The sequence below is a fragment of the Hippocampus guttulatus genome, chromosome 1 (genome assembly GCF_054856545.1).
Source record: "Hippocampus guttulatus isolate MCC_2025c chromosome 1, RoL_Hgut_1.0, whole genome shotgun sequence".
NCBI lineage: Eukaryota > Metazoa > Chordata > Actinopteri > Syngnathiformes > Syngnathidae > Hippocampus > Hippocampus guttulatus.
In genome coordinates, this window is record NC_141261.1 from 11,300,613 (window position 1) to 11,320,124 (window position 19,512).

Here is a 19,512-nt window from a genome sequence, read left to right on the forward strand (position 1 = left end):
CAAACAGCCTGCCACGCATGTTTTTGGAATGTGGGAGGAAACCGGAGCACCCGGGGAAAACCCACGCAGGCCCGGGGAGAACATGCAAACTCCACACAGGGAGGCCGGAGCTGGAATCGAACCCGGTACCTCTGCACTGTGAAGCCGACGTGCTAACCACTGGACTACCGGGCCGCCCGTTGGTAATAATAATTGACGGCCATTAATTACGATAAATACATTACAAAATAGTCCAAGGTTTTGGTACACCATTAAAAAATGCTTCAGGGTTACCCATTTTCGCTGTGAAATAGAATTTATTTTGCACTGGACTAAGCACCCAGACTCTGGTTGTTATTTGCACATATTTGGAATGACGATGGGAATACGTGAGATGTTTGCAGACGTTATTAAATGAACCCGTTCCTGCAAAACACAAACCGATGTCATCTGAATAAAAACACTATCACTTAGAAGTGTCCTTGCGGGTCCAGCAATATGAAATAAAAAGGTGTCAAAATTAGTCCACAAGTAAACACTTAATCAAACTATTCCACAACTATTTTAATTATTGACTCATCGTTTAGAACAGGGATGTCAAACTCATTTTTGTCACAGGTCAGATTTTAGTTACAGTTTCCCCTGGAGGGCCGTTATGACCGAAAGAAGTCAAGAATAACTGTTTCTTCATCTATTGTTTAATTAAGTTATTGTAATGAGGGGTTTGGTAACAAGAACATGATTGCATTATCTTTCTTATTTATTACAAATAAGAATTTAAAATGTTGGTTGAGATTTTAGCAAGCATCATGAAAGTTGCTGTCTTAGATTTGCTTTCGCGGGCCACATATAAATGATGTGGTGGGCCAGATCTGGCCTTGACTCTGACACCTGTAGTTCAGAGGCAGTTTAACTTCAAATTGTCCAAGCATTTTGATTTCAGCCTCTCAAGCATAATTAGTCTCTGATTTATGCAGCCCGTCATGAAAACAGACCCATTATCTTTTTGTGTCGAATGAAAATAAGACATTTGCAAACATTTACTTTGGAAAACAATCTTCCAAGGGCCGAACCAGTAAATGACTCAATTCAAAACAGTCGGTGAGTACAACATCAATCCCTCTGATGTGACAGTGCTTACCGGTAATTGTTGCTTAGTTGTTGTTGTTTTTTTAATCACTGAAGAACAACAAATAAACAACAAGAAATGGTTTTGGAACACACTGCATGCAAAATGAAAACGTGGTGGATTAATCGATTCATCCAAGTTCGATTCTGACACGATTCCTTAAACCCCCCCGTCCCCCATTAAAAGTGTGAAAATGTGTTGTTCAGTGCGGTAGCCCCCTCCCCAAATGATCCCGAGCCTCTCAAGAGGGCCGCCTCCCTCGCAGGGTCTTTTTTCTGCCCTGCAAAATGTGTTCCTACTCGGTGAATAGTTCGCCTTTATAGCACATTTAGAGACCATTGAAAAAGGTGATCTGGGGTTGTCATGGCAACTTCAGAGTCACTATTCTCCTTATTAGAAGGCACCCATTGTTGTTTTCGAGTCATATTACAACACGTTGTTGAGTATGTTTTCCTGTTAATCCAAGTCCATTCAGTGAAGATGTGTCTCAATTAAGGCAAAGATTTGCGACTCTAGTTAATTTATTAAAAACATAGCAGACATGTTTTATTTACACAGGAAGCATGCGGCGGTCATATTCCCTTTCTATCAATTTTAATCCACAGTGTCTTTCCACTATCACTGCCTGCTGAGGCAACAATCGCGGTTTCCCCGTAGGGACCATTAAAATTTAATCTGAGCGGATCATGCACAAAGCTGTCCTCGGCTATTTAAAGGGGAACAAAAGACGAAAGTTTTAAAAGGCATTTTAGACAGTATCAATATCGCACTTAGTCACTGCTTCACTGTCACATTAGATTGACATAATATGACATTCGTAGACCTTGGCCTCTCATTATCACCAAAAAATAGCATGAGGTAGGAGACATTGGCATGACACGGAAATAGCTTTTGCACTACTTCTAACATTCCATTGTGCCTCCTTCACACGAAGCAGCAAAGTATCATACAAAAAATTACAAATTGACCAATTTGTATCAATATAAAAAGGTGAATTTAGTTACCGTATTTCCCGCACTATAAGGCGCTCCGGATTATACGGCGCACCTTCAATGAATGGTCTATTTCAAAACTGTTTTCATATATAAGGCGGTGCATTAAAAGGCGGTGCCTTATGCATCCACTAGATGGAGCTACGCTAAATGGAATATAGTACAATCCAGCTTTATTTATGTGGTTGGGTCATGCATCCACTAGATCGGGCTATGCTAAAAGGAATACAATTGAATACAGCTTTATGTATAAGGAGCCCTGGCTGCGGTGGCGTTATGCAGCCACTAGATGGAGCTACTCTAAAGGGAATACAATACAATACAGCGTTAGTGATACATAGCCTTCATAACAACCTGCAGCTGAAACAAAGCACCTTAAAAAACATTTAAAATACTACGTCCAAGAAATCCGATTACTGATCCATATATAAGGCACATCAAATTATAAGGTGCACCGTTGAGAAAATGGAATGCTTTTAGGTGCGCCTTCTCGTGCGGAAAATACACTGTTGAAAAATTCAATCCAAAGAATATCTCTACGACTGCAGCCCTGCATCGCTCTTTGAAGCTGTTGAAAAACAGACTCTGGTTAAGTTCAAGGACAGATCATACTCGAGAATGTTCCCGCGGTAAAATAATTTCCTTGGCCACGTTACTGTATTCTGCCACCTTTAAGTGGAAATGAATGATGTGGAGGAAATGGCAAATTTTACAAAAGCTGACAAGTCTAACCGTCAAAAAAATAGATGTGAAATTCTTCGGGAATAAATCCAAATCATTGCATGTCAATGGATACTTACTGTCGAGGATGCCTTGTTTCGGTGTGCATTCGGATACATTCCTCTGACCCCAGCCCCCACACATTATAAGAGACCCGACTTGCTCATTCGGCAACAGAGGCAAATAAGAGGGGTGCCACAAATTTGGAGTCAGGTGGCTAATTACCTTCAGTAGGAAAAGTTCATACTTCTATTAACCCTGAAAACATAAACACTAACATAGATTACGATGTTAATAATACCCTCCCAAATAGCATGTAGTAACAAATAGAAATCGTCATTCGTGCTGTGTCAGTCATTTAGCAAAATAAACTGTTAAGATAATAACTTGGTACAGAGAGATTAGCCTTAAGCATGGTCTGCTAAACATGCAATTAAGCAGTTTTAAATTTCTGGAGCTGGGCGGCATGGAGGGGGCCTGGGACTTGGTGGATCATTTGTAGAGAGTAAATCATCTTAGTTCGCGCACACTGGGGCTAATCTATGCTTTTTATTGTTATTTTATGTGAAATAACATCTTTGAAGTGAATTATACTGTTGAGTCTCAAATTCAGGGTCATTTTGAGATCTGTTTTGTCTCTTTGCATTAAGGAACTAATCTTGAATGACTTTTGGACCTCGCGCAAAGACGCCTCGTTGTGCAAATTGTGTTGTGTTTTGAGTTTTTTTTCCCCATGAAGAAAATTATTGCTGTGGTGTTCCTGTTGTGGAACCTTCATCTGCCTATCTGAGTGACAGGACTATCAGACGGAAGGGGAGAGGAAAAAAAAAAGGACATCGCAATAGGAGCCCATTTACACTTCAAGAGAGAAGTAGGGAGGTGCTGAGGGCAAGCAGAATCCTGCACAGCCATCTTGACAAGACACCATGTCGAAACGTGCTCCATTCACCTTTAATCACTACATGGAGATACCTGGTCTCGGGCACGCGGTGAGAAATAATGAGCCTACATAATGTGCTCCACTATCATTCAGCTCCTCCGTGCTGTAGTAATTCAACACACAGTGCGGGTGACGTTTATAGTCCAGCACAGCGGTTCTCAAGCATTTGGACTCCAGGGATACCTTGGAGGGGAGAAATTTTGAAGGACCCGCTCATTGACACAGTTCGTGGACGAACTGAATGGCCATTGGATCCCACAAACGTAGACACAAACAAAATCCGGAACAAAAATATTTATTCACGAACAAAAGCGCACCGAAAAAGTATAGACAGAAATCGCTGGTCACAAAGAGCCTGGAAAAAAAATATACTTCAACAAAAAGCACTTGCAAAGTCAAGGTAAGATAAAAATAGTAAATCCGAGAATATAAACGAAATAGCCAGGGTCCAATTTCACGAAACAAAATAAGAGCAATATCAAAAGACAAAATAATATCAATACTTTGAAGCGAGAGACTCGGAGCAAAAACGACAATTACGAGATCGAGATGTCTAGAAAACAACACTTGAGCATGAGCAGCAAACAAAGTCAATTATCCGACGGAGACTTGGCGATTAGGCAGTTCTTAAATACAGGGTTTAACTGATGAGACATTGGCAGCAAGTGTGCAGGCGGGAGGGGAGGCCCTCCTGTGCCACCTGCTGGAGACACTCAAGAACAGGATCATGGCACTCCATACACATTGATATCACTAACATGGCGAGACCCCTAAACATTGGCAGCAAGTGTGCAGGCGGGAGGGGAGGCCCTCCTGTGCCACCTGCTGGAGACACTCAAGAACAGGATCATGGCACTCCATACACATTGATATCACTAACATGGCGAGACCCCTAAACTCCCAGCTGACTTCAGGTGAAAGGCGAACGACACACTTGCCTGGTTACGAGGCAGTCACACGGCACATATGTCGAGGCAGACAACTATTCACACTGTCACTGAGTGGAAACTGAATGCACGCTGCCTCCACCAAAGTCAGATCATTGTACCTTCTGTACATCAACACAATGGTGACTCCGAAGGACAGACATATATTCAACATAATTTGCGTATATTTAATACAATACAATACATCTTTGCCAGAGTATTGGTCGAATTGCAAAATGAATGTACCGTAATACATCTCAAGGTTGTTGCGAGTTTCAGCTCTTCCCATCCGGCGGTTCCCTTCCTGATGCAAGCCACATTTTTTTTTTCTTCTGGGCTTTCATGGGACGGGCATGAGATGGGTATTGGGACATTGGGAGAAGTGCTGTTCTCTTGTTATTCTTGTTGTTGTTGTTTTCTAACATTCATAGGGTGTGTCAGTCTGAACTGGAAACTGTCTTGAATAATTGAAAATATTTTTTTGCTGAAAAAATGTTATCTTGGCGGCCCGTTGGTTGACTGGTTAGCGCGTCGGCCTCACAGTGCAGAGGTGCAGGGTTCGATTCTGACTCCAGCCTTCCTGTGTGGAATTTGCATGTGCTCCCTGTGCCTGTGTGGGTTTTCTCCGGGTACTCTGGTTTCCTCCCACATTCCAAAAACGTTAGCAGGTTAATGGAACATACGAAATTGTCCCGAGGTGTGATTGTGAGTCCGGATAGCTTTTAAATATTCAATAAAATCACGGCCTGCGATTGGCTGGCAACCGGTTCGCGCTGCACCCCGCCTACTGCCCAAAGATGGCTGGCATAGGCTCCAGCACACCCCACGACTCTCGTGAGGATAAGCGGATCAGAAAATGGATGGATGGATGGATGGATGGATGAATGGAATGAAAAATGTTATCTAATTAACATCCCCACATATCAAAAGCCTCTGTTTCCAGGATTTAAAAGCAATATTGGGACACAGAAGTTCACAAATAAATTCCATCAGGGGAATAAAGCGAGCGGGAAAAAACAGAAACAAAACCGCCTTCATTTATCACAATTACACAATGAAAGAAGACTCCTGAGTCTACTTTCAGTCGAGAAAAATAACATTCCTCTGTGAAATATCTCAACATTGAATCTGTGGTTTGAGTTTATCTTGTAAATTATTCCGAGGTGCACAGAGCACAAATTAGGTTCTGGGCACGCTCGGCCGAGTGTAGATGAACCGTTTCCATGACGTGGTACGATAGCGCGTCGAGAGAGGAAGCATTCCACTGGAGAATCGTGTGGCGCTGACAGCCCGGAGTGCTGTGCAAATGAAAAGGTTCTAATCCTGTTTTCAACCCAAGTCGCTGACTTAAGTGACGCCATTTGACACATTGTATACAAAATAGAACAAATAGAATTGCTTCAACCTGTACTGAGGAGGCGGGGTACTCTTGGCGTCACAAGTCAGAGTCGCCTCTTCCTCAATGGAGTCCACTGGAATAAATAGATCACCTGGCTCCATCCTCCATCTTGGACCGTGGTACAAGCCACTGTCCAGACAATCTGTCGAGAGCAGTAAAGCTGAATATTAAAGTAGCTCTGCAGAATATGTGTTATCGAACACATTGGCACTAATCGTGTGTTTACAAATACACTCACACACACGCACACAAGCACAAAATAACCCCAAAATATTGTGGGGCCTATTCCGTGTGAATGAATGGATGAGCGCAAAGGTCGGAAAGCAGTGAGCTCATCACGACTTTGTGAGTGATTCTGAATAGAATCAAACGTTTCAACTGTGACGTTAAATACTGCCCACAGAGTTTGAGGTGAATAACGTGTAATCTTCATTACCGAAGGAGTGTTTCATAGCCTAAATGGTGCAGTCTAAATCGTGTATTGTAATGAAATAATATCTGTCATGGAATTGCGGTTCGAAGAGGTGCAAAGGCTGGCTGCATTTTCATGATTGATTTTCCCTCAAAATATTTAGTGTAATCAAACTCGCTTGACCTTTCGGCATTGCTGTTTTGTTGTAGTGCAGTTCAAATTGCAAATTGCTATATGATTAACATTCTGACTGGTGTCTGAGCATCTCTCAGGTTCAAATACTCGATGTTGATATTTAAAAACATCATTGCTTTTTGTTCATGCATCATGGGACCGGCGGAAAAAAAATCCAAATAATAACCAATGCAAGAGCTCTATCAAAAAAAAAAAAACAAATTTTATGCCTTGTGAAAGACAATACTGTTGTTTGAATGTCACTACTAGAGAGTGATTTGGTTTTGTACTGCATCATACTGAGAGGTGGTTCTAATACTTTGGCTGGTTCATTTGGATGGGCAAAACATTGGAATCACCTTTCAGTATACAGCATATCAAAATACGTTCAATACCTTGAAGTCCCCCTATGAGTGTGGGCTCATTTACTGTTTTCAGAACCAGAACCAAAGTGAAGCAGTGTTCTGTTTCTGTGCTCAACGATGCAACCAACTTCCTGAACCCCTGATATCTCTCCTCCGTCAGTTCATGTCAATCTGTCCGGAAAACTTTTTTTGCTGACTGCGGCTTTTTCATTCATCAAAAATACTGATTTCACCATTTGGCTTTTATTTTGTGATCTTAACTTGATCATGAGTGCGATTTGGCCTTTCTGTGTTTTGTTTTCGGCTTGCCATTTACGGTGCTTTCATGCTGGAGATTTCATCTTAATTTTGATATTTCAATACAATCTTATTTTGGATCAAGTTATCTTTGCCCCTGTAAAGAACTCTGGATTTGCATGAATGGTGCGATACAAAGAAACTTGCCTTGCCTTACAGAGCACTTAACAACACTACAAATTACAGTACAACCACAATTATCAACAGCGGGCTCTGCATTTGGAGACGGCGCAGCTGCACTGGAGCATAAAAAAACGGCGCCTCTTGATTTCATTGCCGGTGCCAGCCCCATTTTTCCTGTTTGGAAATTTGGCAGGCTCTTCTGCGCCATGATGGCCGTCCAGGTGGACTGAGGGCCTTTTCTTTGACCTGCCGAAACGTTATGCCTGCTGGAACCGTGTCTCAAGATTGGCGCAGGTAGTGTAATGTGATTTAGGTGAATTTGACAGGCAGACAGATTCTGCACACCGCAGATGTGTGGCAGATTTCACCATGTAGCATTCATAAAGATGACGAGCACCGTGACTCACTGTAGAAATAAAGCCATTTTTGAAATCACTACCCTGGCTGCGGTACAGCTATGGGGGTGGTCACACGCAGACAAGAACGAGTGCACAATTGAACAATTTCACATCATCCATCCATGGAGGTCTCCCTGCGGGTCCTTATCAACGTATTGTATTCTCCAAGCCACGACCTCAGCATTGACCCGAGCAAATTGGTTTCCGCCATGTCAAGCACTTGAGCCGCTCACATGTTGATTTTAAAGTGATGCAGAATCTGTTGTTTTCTCGCCCACAATGGTATCTTTCTTTCTTGAATGCGCTACACTGTGCTGGCTTGTACCGGTTTGTGAAAATACCAAAACAAGGTCTAGCCTGCCTCTGCTCAAAGCGAGACCATGTCTCGTGCGAGTCTTACACTGGGCACGAAAATAGAGTCAATTTTCTCACTGTGAAAATCGTAGCTGACTGGTGAAGAGCAGAAACTATTTAAGATGCTAAAATATTCATCAATATGCACGAATGGAGTAGTATTTGCATTGCTCTATATTTTAACATTGAGCAGAAGACAAATTACAGACATTTCTCAGTGTGACACTAAACAAAACTACCGTACAACGGTAAGGAGAGGGTGAGGAGCAGCGGGTGTTTGTGAGTGCATGTGAGTGCTTGGGACTTTTGTTTCCCCCCCGCCCTCACCTCACCGACAATGAAATTATTTTCATCTCCTCAGTGAGCATCCTGCACCTGTAAATGTCTAAATGCGAGAGAATCATGACACCTATAAAAAAAAATACAAGTGGGGCTTACCTGCCAAACACTCGATGATCGATAACAGCAGAATCTGTTTCCATGGCAACGTCATCTTTGGCAACCAAGGGCAAATGACGCTTTCATCCAATAAGCTTTGAAATGGCACTTGTGATCCTGGTGAGACAGCACTTGACCTGTTTCAAAAAGATAATTTTGCTTTAAAATGCCAAACTCGGCAGCCAATCATTTTTATGTGACGCGAACAGTTTCATGTGTTTCCATAACCTCATCCGGAAGCGCAGGGAATGACAAAATGAAATAAAACTTCAAATCCTGTACGATAAGAGTTGCATCACGCTGCATTTTCTGTCTTGGTGATGGTCACATTGCACCCAGAGGTGTCTTAGAAGGGGATATGGCAGGTATACGGAACCTGAGGTAATGTTAGACTATTAGGGTAGCGACCCACAACACAACTCATCTATCACTCGGACGGGTTCACTTTCTGGCAGCCGGAGGAGACTTGGCCCTGACAATAGGGTGCCATCCAATCAATTAGATCTACCCACAGTGGCAGAATGCGGTTTCCCCACATTCTGCTGTGGACGTGGACAGCCCCATGAGGAAGCCATTCCACCCGGGTCCGTAATCAAGGACAAGTGTCTGTCTGCTTGGAGCATGTGTTTGCAAATTGCCATGCGCTTGCTTATGGCAAGAGGGGAGTAGGGGCAGATGGAGTGAGTAATGATGCAATTACAAAATGTCAAATGCGCACACACACCCACACCCACACACACACACACAACAAAAATCCTGAACACTGTATTAAGGTGAGTGAGTTGGGTGTACAAGCGGACATGAGATTCTGTTTTTACACATTTGCAAGTGCATTAGGGAGCCCGCCAGCTCCACCATATGTATGTTATATTCCAGGCAAAGCAACAATTTAATTGTGAGATTAATGTGTGCGTGTAACACATTGTAAATATTATAGTGATGCCTTTGGAGTGTTTGGCTGTGTGAGTTCCTTGTTCCCGCTCCAGAGGCGTAGTGCCATCAGGGTCATTCAAACAGCCTAGTGGGCACGGCTGGCCTATGGCGTGGTTTCACAGGCACATAAACTCGGCCTTGCCGTAAGAGGCTGCGTTAATGTGAATGTTGTGCCCAAATTCACGATACACTGAAATTGCCGGTATGATTGAACGAACTGCCTTTAAAAGAGTGTTTCCTCACCACCGAGACAACTAGGGTGTCATGAAACTCATCAGGTGTGCAGCGGGAAATTATCCAACTTCACTTAACTGTCAGACAATGACTGTATTTTCCGCACTATAAGGCGCACCTAACAACATTCAATTTATCTCAAAAACTGACAGTGCGCATGATAATCCAATGTGCCTTGTATATTGGAAGTAGTATTTTAAATGTTCTGTAAAGTGCTTTGTTACAGCTGCAGCGGTTGCAAAGGCTCTATATAAATAAAGCTCGAGTGTACAGTATTGTTTTCCCTTTCGCGAAGCTCCATCTAGTGGATGCATAACATCACTGCAGCCACTATTGTAGCTTCTATGCGATGCACCTTATCATGCGCTGCGCCTTATATATGAAAAAAGTTTTAAAATAGGCCATTCATTGAAGCTCCTCCTGATACTGCGAAGCGCCTTATAGTGCGGTAAATACGGTACACATTTTTAGACTTTAAACTGATCGGATCAACTGTATGGAGACCAGTCAATAGTTCAACTGAATGTCAAAACTAGTTCAACTTAATGTCATAATTTGCGCGATTGGTCAATGACATCACGGATCCGATCCACGAAATAAGACCTCGTTCACTTCAGAGTCATTCTGTGCTGCCATATGTACATGTGAACCTGAAAGCTAAACTATCTTTAGCCTCAGAAAAGCAAATGTAAACATTACAAGCTATATTTTATGTCTGAGTGTTTTTTAAATAATTTAAGGGGTTCAAATCATTTCTTCCGAACATTTTCACTTTGGCGGGGATCAGCTGTAGAGTAATATAAAAGTCAACAAATACCAGTACACATTTCCATTCAAATAATATACTATGAACCCTTTATGGGTGTTATAACTAATGAGTTGCAAGACATTAGTCAGTTTTTTTGCTTTGTGTTGTGAGCTAAAATTTGAAGTGTACTTAAGTTCCAGCTTCATTGCCACTTAAGTGAAGTGAAAAAAAAAAAGGGAGCAATTAATGTCGTATTACGCCCTCACATGTGGGCAAGGACAGGTACACTGTCAGCTCTTTATTGAGCGGGACAAACTGTCGAACACGCAAACACAAAATGAAAACACTCGCATGGCCGACACTGCTCCAGCTTTTGATGTCACTCACTTGATCAACCCACTTAAAAGCACATATCGAACACATACTGTAAATACGACAGTACATACATTAAGTAGATGCTGTAAAACCAGTTTATTTCTGTGCATTCTTTTCTATTATGTTTTCGATATAACCCCCTGCAATTGCTCTTTCTTAAAAACACAAATTAGGCTGAATTGTGGTCTTCGAAGTGAATTAATGGATTGATTTTAGGTCCTGGAATGAATGAAAGGCATAAGTCCAGGTACCACTGTAGATGCACGCTATCATTTTTGTCACACTATGGTTGGTTGGTGTCCTGTGAGTTTTATAATGTAAAAAGGCCTTGACTCAACAATGTTGTGAAACATAGTTTTAGAAGATTAATAGCAATTGAAATGGATTTGAGCCGGACAATTCCACTTGGAGGAGTTTCCGACCCAGAGGCCTGTATGTATGCAGCTCAGCTTCCCAGGTCTGATATCCTGGCGTTCTTTTTGAGACCACAAAATGAGACTAAATCAACAACGCATCCAGCCGTGCCCTCCATTTTACCTCACCGGCTTCAAGACTCGATGAGGTATGCCAACGATTTTGCCAACCAAATTTATTACAATCAGTTGATCAAGTGTTATGACCATTTGCAGACAAGTATTTTTTTTAATGCTATCTGCCTACTATACCTAAGTGGTTGGTCACCAATGTATTTTTTGGTACTGTATAAAGTGCTACTGAGTGTACATCTGCATAGAGACACGCTGGAACACATAACGGGTGTCAAACTCATTTTAGTCGCGGGCCAATTTGGAGTTACGTCTTCCCTCGGAGGGCCGTGATGACAGCGGAACCACAAAATTATTACTTGTACACAACAAATTAATTGAGTACTAGTTTTGAAATCAGTCAAGTTGTCATGTTTTGGTTTGGGACCAACAGGTGGCACTGTAGGGCTCTCCCTGCAGCTGCACACCTGTTGGTCATTAAGTAATTAGTTTGTTTGTTTAAAAGGACTCCCGGCACGACCACTCTCTGTCGGGTCATTGTTTGTGTGTTTGCTATTGTCATGTCCGTTCTCAGTCATGTTTGGGTCATGGTTTTGTTTGCTACTTTGGATTCTTTTTGTTTTCAGGACTTTGTTTAGGAGTTAGTTTTCTCTGTGTTTTAATACAATCTGTCAAGTACACCCTGCTCCTCCTTTTTGCCTGCTTTTTGGGGTCCATCACCACCACGCTTCGTGACACAAGTCGATTAAAATAGTTTGTTCAATTATTGTTCAAGTGAGGGTCAAGAGGTCAACACAAAAATATTGCATAATCTCCATTTTATTTATTACACATGACTATTTGACATTTTGGGACGGATCTTAGCAAGTTGACACAGGTGATTTGCTTTTGTGGGACACATAAATTGACCTGGCGGGCCGGATCCGGCCCCCGTGCCTTGAGTTTGACACCGGTGACAGAATGAATTCATGTTTTCGGGAGGGGTTCATGATATACTGAGGCCCACAGACAGATATCAACACCAATCTGCTAAAATGTCAGCGAACACACACACACACACACACACACACACACACATGCCCAAGAACACCGTGCCTCCACACATGCACTCACTTTCCATTTAGAAGACATAAGCCGTGATGTGTGGCTCATTTGTGGTCTAATCCCCACAGAGCCTGGTTCACAGCACTACTTATAGAGGGTCTAATTGTTTGTCAGCTGCCTTGGATGTCAAGTCAGACACGTGGAGCCTCAGCCAGGATTTTCCTCAACACCTTCCATGTGTGCTCCGGCCTTTTTTTTTTTTCTTCCCCCTTCAAAGTCGGCCGAATTGGATTTTTATGCTTGCTTCCTTCCTGCAAAGAGTCCTGCACGCCGTAACTCAGTGATGGGAGCACAATGTACAGTTGGTTGGCACCTAGAGACTGAGGAGTGATGGAGGGCACACTGGGTAATACACTCCCTGTCTACTTAGTATGTGTAGACTTGGAGTGGGGGTTTTATGCACAAATGCCAATGTGGCCCTCGGTTTACATGCACCTCTCTACCAAATGCTAATGTGCAATTCAGCTACCGAAATTAGCATGAGCAGAAGCAGACGAGTGATTCACATGTCACTTGTGCGCCGTTGCCAATGCTTACCGCACACCACGCACATTCTCAGCTTGCACTGAATAATGGCGCTAACGATGATGGCGATACAAGGTGGTGTGAAAACTTCACTCTGTGAATCACTCCCCGCCAAGGAGCGTACACCTTCCATCCAGGATTTAAATGACTTAAAAAAAAAAAAGATGGTGACATCCACCACCTCCATCACACTCTGCCAGCATCCAAGTAGGGTGATGCTTGAACAAACAGCGCAGCTGGAAGAGTGGGAGTCTACTTACTTTGAAGGCCTAAGCCGCATTCATCACAGCTATTTTAGCTGACACGGTGGCATACCAGTATGCAATTACCTACTGAATAAGCGTGTGTGTGTGAGCGTGCGTGTTTGCATATGTGCGTGTTTACCAAATGTATTTCGGAATGCATAGTGCCTGTCAAAATTAGACCAATTAAAACAAATAAGAATTAGACTGCTATGGCTTTTTTTTTTTTGCCCACCATTCGAAGACACCATCTGTCATTGGTCCATTTAAAGCAGGGGAGTCAAACTCATTTTTGTCGCGGGCCACTTTGGAGTTACATCTTCCCTGGGAGACCCGTTAGGACAGTGAACCCGAATAAATGTTCAATCATCTCGTCATACTTGTGCACAACAGATCGATGGATTACTAGTTTTGAAATCACTCAACTATTTGAGTATATAACATTTCAACCAGAAACAGAAATCACTCAACTACAAGTCAACGATTTGTTTGTTGTTTGTTCAATTATTGTTCAAGTGAGTGTAATCAGGCTAACAAAATGATTGCAAAATCTCAATGTTATTGATTACGCATGACGATTTGACATTTCGGTACAGATTTGAGCAAGGATCATGGAAGTCGACACACGATTTCCTTTCACGGGCCACACAAAATGACGTGGCGGACCGGATCTGGCCCCCAGGCTTTGAGTTCAACACCTGTGATTTAAAGAAACACTTAACAGAGAGGTACATCTGAAGAGTAGAATGAGACCTATTAAATTCAATGGATTTCCGACAGCGGTTTATGTGGTCCTCAGGGAAGTTTAAAATCCAGCCCAAAACTAAATTACAGTGCTTCCCTGAGATATGAGTTGTATGCCTTCCGTAACTACACTTTTATCTCAAAACACATATCTCAAATCATCTTTCCCCACAGAAATGAATGAAAATGCCATCAAACCATTACAGTCGCACCACAAACCATTTTTGTTGTTGTTTTTTTTTTTTTATAAGGGAGTGAGGCAGTACATTACATAAGATTCAAATAAACAAGAACAATTGACTTCTTCTTCGACTATCCTATGACTCAGCTACTCAGTAATTTGCTGGAATATGAGTCATTTTTCATAGATGGAGAATATATTCCTATGAATATTCAATCATCTGCCCACATGTGTTGTTTAAATTGGATGAACTTGAACATAAACTGGGCGTGTCAATAACAGCTTGAAACCTTGTTTTTGCCGAAATGTTCACTCGTCGCAAAACTGCTGAATTGAGTTCACCGCAAGGCTTTCTTTCTTAGAAGAGCAGTTTTGATAATCAATAACTTTTTTTTTTTTTTTACAAATTTTGAGGAGCTGTTTTAAAAAAAAAATTTGCATGTTAATCGCTGGGACCTGAAGCAACGGTTTTATTAAACAATAAAAATACAAAGCGGAGGTTGAGTATCGGGTTGCAATGATCTAAAGGTTCAGCATACGAATATCCCACTGAAAGTTCAATCGCCTAAACGGGTATAAATATAAATTAACCATGTTTTTATGAAATCAATTTTACTTAATACTGTACTTTATTCTTTTCACTGGATTTTTCTTTCAAACAAATATGTATTTAAACTTCAACTCGGCATTTTTTTTTTGCACCAAAAATATACAGTTTTGTCATTAAATATAAAAGGCATTAAAGTGTAACAGCCTAATAGCAAATTCACTTGAGCAGTTCGCATTTCAGCATGCAACATTAATATTCAGTTTATGGCCGTGAGTTTATGATCTTGGACCAGCTCAATAGGAATACAACAAATATTCTTTATATCAGTCGAAGTTTTCAAAATATCAATCTAAAATGAAGATAACTAGTATTTTAAGTGTTGATTAAAGTTCTCATTAGTGACCACAAAAGTGTTTAAATGATTTACTTGTTTGGTAACTATCTCCATGAACGATTTTCAAGAATTTTTCTAGCTCAGGCAATAGGAGAATTTTCTCACATTCCACAACAATATTTAACCCTTGGAGGGACAGCGATTACTACAGTGGACAGCTTATCATGTTATCAGGTTACAGGGTGCATGAAAGGGTTAAATATCTTTGGTGATCAATATTAGAAGGCTAACTCAAGTTGTCAGTAGGCTTGAGTAGGAACGGAATTCGTGTTCTGGCGTTAGGTATTCAGTATGCAAAAAAACATTGTGTTAAAATAAAGCACATAATCAGATTACAGGTACAAAAAAAAAGACGGAGTATTTTGCAGGATTACATTTTTAATGCAGAGAGAGAGACAGCGCAGTGGAGTACTCACTGCTGTCAAACATGTTGGCCAAACAACCTTTCCTGGAGTTAAGTGGGTAACTACTCACAATATAGCTCAATGGAAGGTTGTTTTTCATCCAGTGTGAGGATTTTTCGTTTTTTGTTGGCCAGCAATGAAATGAGGCAGGTCACCGGTTGGATATATGTCATATGAGTGCGGCCGGTCAGTGTTATGTTTCGGTCTGGTTACGTTTGGTTTTGATTCCTCGTGTGCCCTTTTTTCGCCACCTGTTCTCGTTATCAGTGTTCCTTGTGTGTAACCAATTAGCTCCCTCAGCCCTTTGTGTCTTGTCCAGGTGTTTCTCGTTGTCTCGTCACTTGGCTTGTCAGTCTTTGTTGGGTCATTGTGAGCTGTGAGTATGTGAGCATACGTGTGCTCCTGTCATGTTTTGTTTCCTGTTATAGTTTGGTTTGATACTTGATTTCCAGGCATTTTGTTTTTGAGTACTTCAACTTTGTGTTTTTTCCATTGTACTGCTGTGTGTACTTTCTGTTAAATACATTTTGGTCAATCCCCCCTGCTCCCCCCTGCCTCCCTGCTTTTTGGGGTCCTACAACTACCATTACGCAAAACGTGACAGTCAGTTTTATAAGTGACTCGAAGGGGGTGGATGGTGACTGCTTTGAGATCACTGTCACTGCAGGGCTTATTAATTCAATATAACATTTATAAAGAAGCGTGTGTGCTGTCAAAGCCATAAAGCGCAGCTTTTCTGATTGTCTTTGTTTTTAAATATTCAATAAAATCACGCCGTGTTACAAGTGGAATGAGTTAGCGGTCGGTGATTCCCGTAACTTTTGGCAGCTCTGCGTTTTGCCACATAAATGACCAGTCACAGGTCGGCATTTCACCGTGTCTGAGGTGCAAAATGTGAATTTTGACTCACAAATTGTGATTCATATTCACTCATTTTGAATCTTGTACTGCCACCAAGCACTTGTAGGCCGATCTCAACTTTGCATTCGCAAATCAAAATAAAAAAGAAAAAGAATGACAATGACCGTATCACAAAAAGTTTCCATACAAGTGTAAGTCACTCGTATCTAGTATCTCAAAGAACCACCGTATTACAAATATCATATCCAACATTCCTTATCATAGGCGAAAACACTTGCAATATCATGTCCAGAATTGAACCTTTGATTGAATTAGTTTTAACGCTAAAATTTCATATACATTGTAATACTTGATATTCCATACATAACATTTCAACCAGAAACAGAAAATACTTTGAATCTCACATACAGAAATTCCTCTGTGTGGCATATTCACAAAATAGTGACAAGACGTGAGGTTCGTGGCTGGCCAGGCATATTATACATTTATGAGCCGGAGTGGCATGGCAGCCTGACAGTAAAAAGTGGGGGTAAATAAATAAATAAATAAGTAAAAATAATACATGTCAGCCTTCTTTTCACATGCATAATATATGGCCATAACAAACATTGCATTACCGTGACAATTGCCTACTTGTTTAAAAGGCTGCTCATCAAATTGCAAAGTGGTGTGCCTTTTTTTTTTTTAAAGACAGTTTGTCCAGGTATACCCTTTGATTTGTGAAGAGTAGGTAATTTTCAGATCTGATGGTTGAAGCAGATTCTTCAAGCTCAGGTGTCTGTCTTCCTTTATAAATTGGACCCCGTTTTGTTTGGGAGTGCATTTTTTAGAAAAGCTTTCAGATCAGATATGGTGAAATTTTAGAATAAATGGACTGCAGCTGCACACTTGATTTTAGAATTGCAGCCCCTAAGTAGGTACGCCACTGTGTAGAAAAGCATGGAACCTGTGTGTTCTTATATGCCCCTTTGGTAGCGTTTGCCTCACCTTGGGCATTTTTTAATCTGCGTCTTCATGCAAGCAGCAAAAGTAAATATGGAACACGCAAATATTAAATAAGATAGCGTGAATATGGAAAATTAGAATGCTTATTTTAAAAAGTGTCTGGAAACATTACACTGGCGACGTGAAGAGAGACAGAAACGGGCACTTGCAAATTACAAGCCTCCTTAGCCCAGCTGGTGAGGTATTGCGCAATGAGAGGTGAGGCGAGGCTTCTCACTGCCGCACATCTCCCCCATGCACTTGAACAGGAATTATGCGAATTTTACAATATTGACAATTTAATCGTGGAGTATCAATATAAAGTACTAAAATTGAAAATAAGTTGCTTGAATCATATTTTGTTTTTTTCCTGACTCCTCTGATCACACATCCCCGAATGGCTGTGTTACACATATCATTGAGTCCCACTGACAGCTTCAATCAAAACTGGATATTATCTTCAACAAGGCCGACTTTCAAATGTCCAACACTTGCATTGAATCTCATTAGACTGTGCAAAAGGTGGTCGTTCATTGTACCAAGCATAAAATGATTTGTAATGCAATCCACTGAGAACGAGTTGGGCGTGAAATGTGTTGCTCTTGGGTTCCTGCCATGTATTTGACAGAGTGATCACAAGTGAGGCTGCAGTCAGTGTAGCATCACGCCAGGTAGGGCACCCCGAGTAGCATGGACCACTCCGTTACTAATATAACTCCATGCATCACTATCTGACCCAAAATAAAATAACAGCAAACGATGAATGCACATTCGATATGGTATAAAATATGCTCATCTAAACTAATAAATAAATAAATAAAAGAACTCCATGTGGAGGAATTGTATGCAGTTATGAGGGCATGCCACCATATTCTCGCCTATAATAAACTATTTTGTACCGTAATATGGTGCAATGAGTGCATGAGATGATTGACTGAGGCAAATTCAGAAAGTAGACAAGAGCCGCTGAACCATATTAGGTGCAATAAATAATAAAAGGCATATGCCATGGCGTAAATAATTTAGCATACATGCACGTTTACAATAGCCATGCACGCGCTCAGGTTGCACTGTTTCTCGCCTTTGTGTGTGCGTGCGCACGTGTGCGTGTACGAGCGAGTGTGTGCGTGTGTGTGTGTGTGTGTGTGTGTGTGTGTGCGTGTGTGTCTTACCGCTTATCTTTGAGTGTCTTGAAACCAACAGCGATCAGGTTCAGCTCTCAGGGAATGGGCGACACGTATATCCTCCATGGAAAGTCTTTTAGGAACATTTCGGTCACAATGGCAAGGTCGTTCATACAGGTGAAATCGAGTGGAGATGACACGCGCCTCATAGCTACCGCTCCCGCCTCTTCCTCCGCTCCTCATCACATTCAGACATGAAAACGACAAATAAAATAAATAAAAAGGAAAAGGAAAACACCACACGCGCGCGCAAACGCACGGCTCACGCGCACGCACAACACCCACGTTGCTTGTGGCGCTGAATCACATTGAAATGATCCGACGGTCTCCAATCCAACGCGCGCAGCTTTCAAATCAGGCTTGGACGAAAAAAGAAAAAAAAAAGGAGGGGGTCGGGGGGGGCAATCTTGCAGAGGTGATTTATTATGTGCATCAAGTCAGCTTCCCCTGCCAGGAGGAGGAGGAGGAGGAAGAGCAGGAGGGAGAGGAGGAAGGAGAAGTGGGCAGCACGGCAGCGAGGCGATGGAGTAGCAGCAACAGCAGCAGCAGCAGCAGCAGCAGCATGAGTGTAAGTGCGGCCACCTAAAGGTGCCGATGGGATAGGCACCTGGCAAGGAACTGCGCCACCCAGCGTCACATCACATCATTACCACCAACCCGAGACACGCTACGCGTTTACCTGCATGTCAGTTCAAGGCAGTGGTGAAACTTGAGGAGAATTTTCAGGCAGCCCATCAATCTGCACTTCATTTTTTTTCCTGACGATTTTTTATTTTCAATCCATATGAAAAAAACTGATATCCGTATTTTTTTTTTTACCCCTGACTTTTTCAAAACAGTCTTGCTTTGGTCAGTGATTGAGGATCACTCACGGGGAAAATCAGGCTGAAACAGAATTTTCCAGCCCACACCATCAAA

At 41.8% G+C, this 19,512-nt stretch overlaps 1 protein-coding gene across 1 annotated transcript in view; it reads right to left on the bottom strand.

Moving 5' to 3' along the window:
* The window catches only part of LOC147210369 (contactin-3-like), a 64,616-nt gene extending 45,440 nt beyond the window's left edge, over nucleotides 1-19,176 (bottom strand). The window contains exons 1-3 of the mRNA XM_086109478.1: nucleotides 18,583-19,176; nucleotides 8,647-8,783; nucleotides 6,092-6,227 (exon numbers count right to left, since the gene is read on the bottom strand). Of these exons, the coding sequence (XP_085965604.1) occupies nucleotides 6,092-6,227; nucleotides 8,647-8,701 (191 nt within the window). The 5' untranslated portion in view covers nucleotides 8,702-8,783; nucleotides 18,583-19,176. The remainder of the gene's footprint in view (nucleotides 1-6,091; nucleotides 6,228-8,646; nucleotides 8,784-18,582) is intronic.
* Between the last annotated feature and the right edge of the window lie 336 nt (nucleotides 19,177-19,512).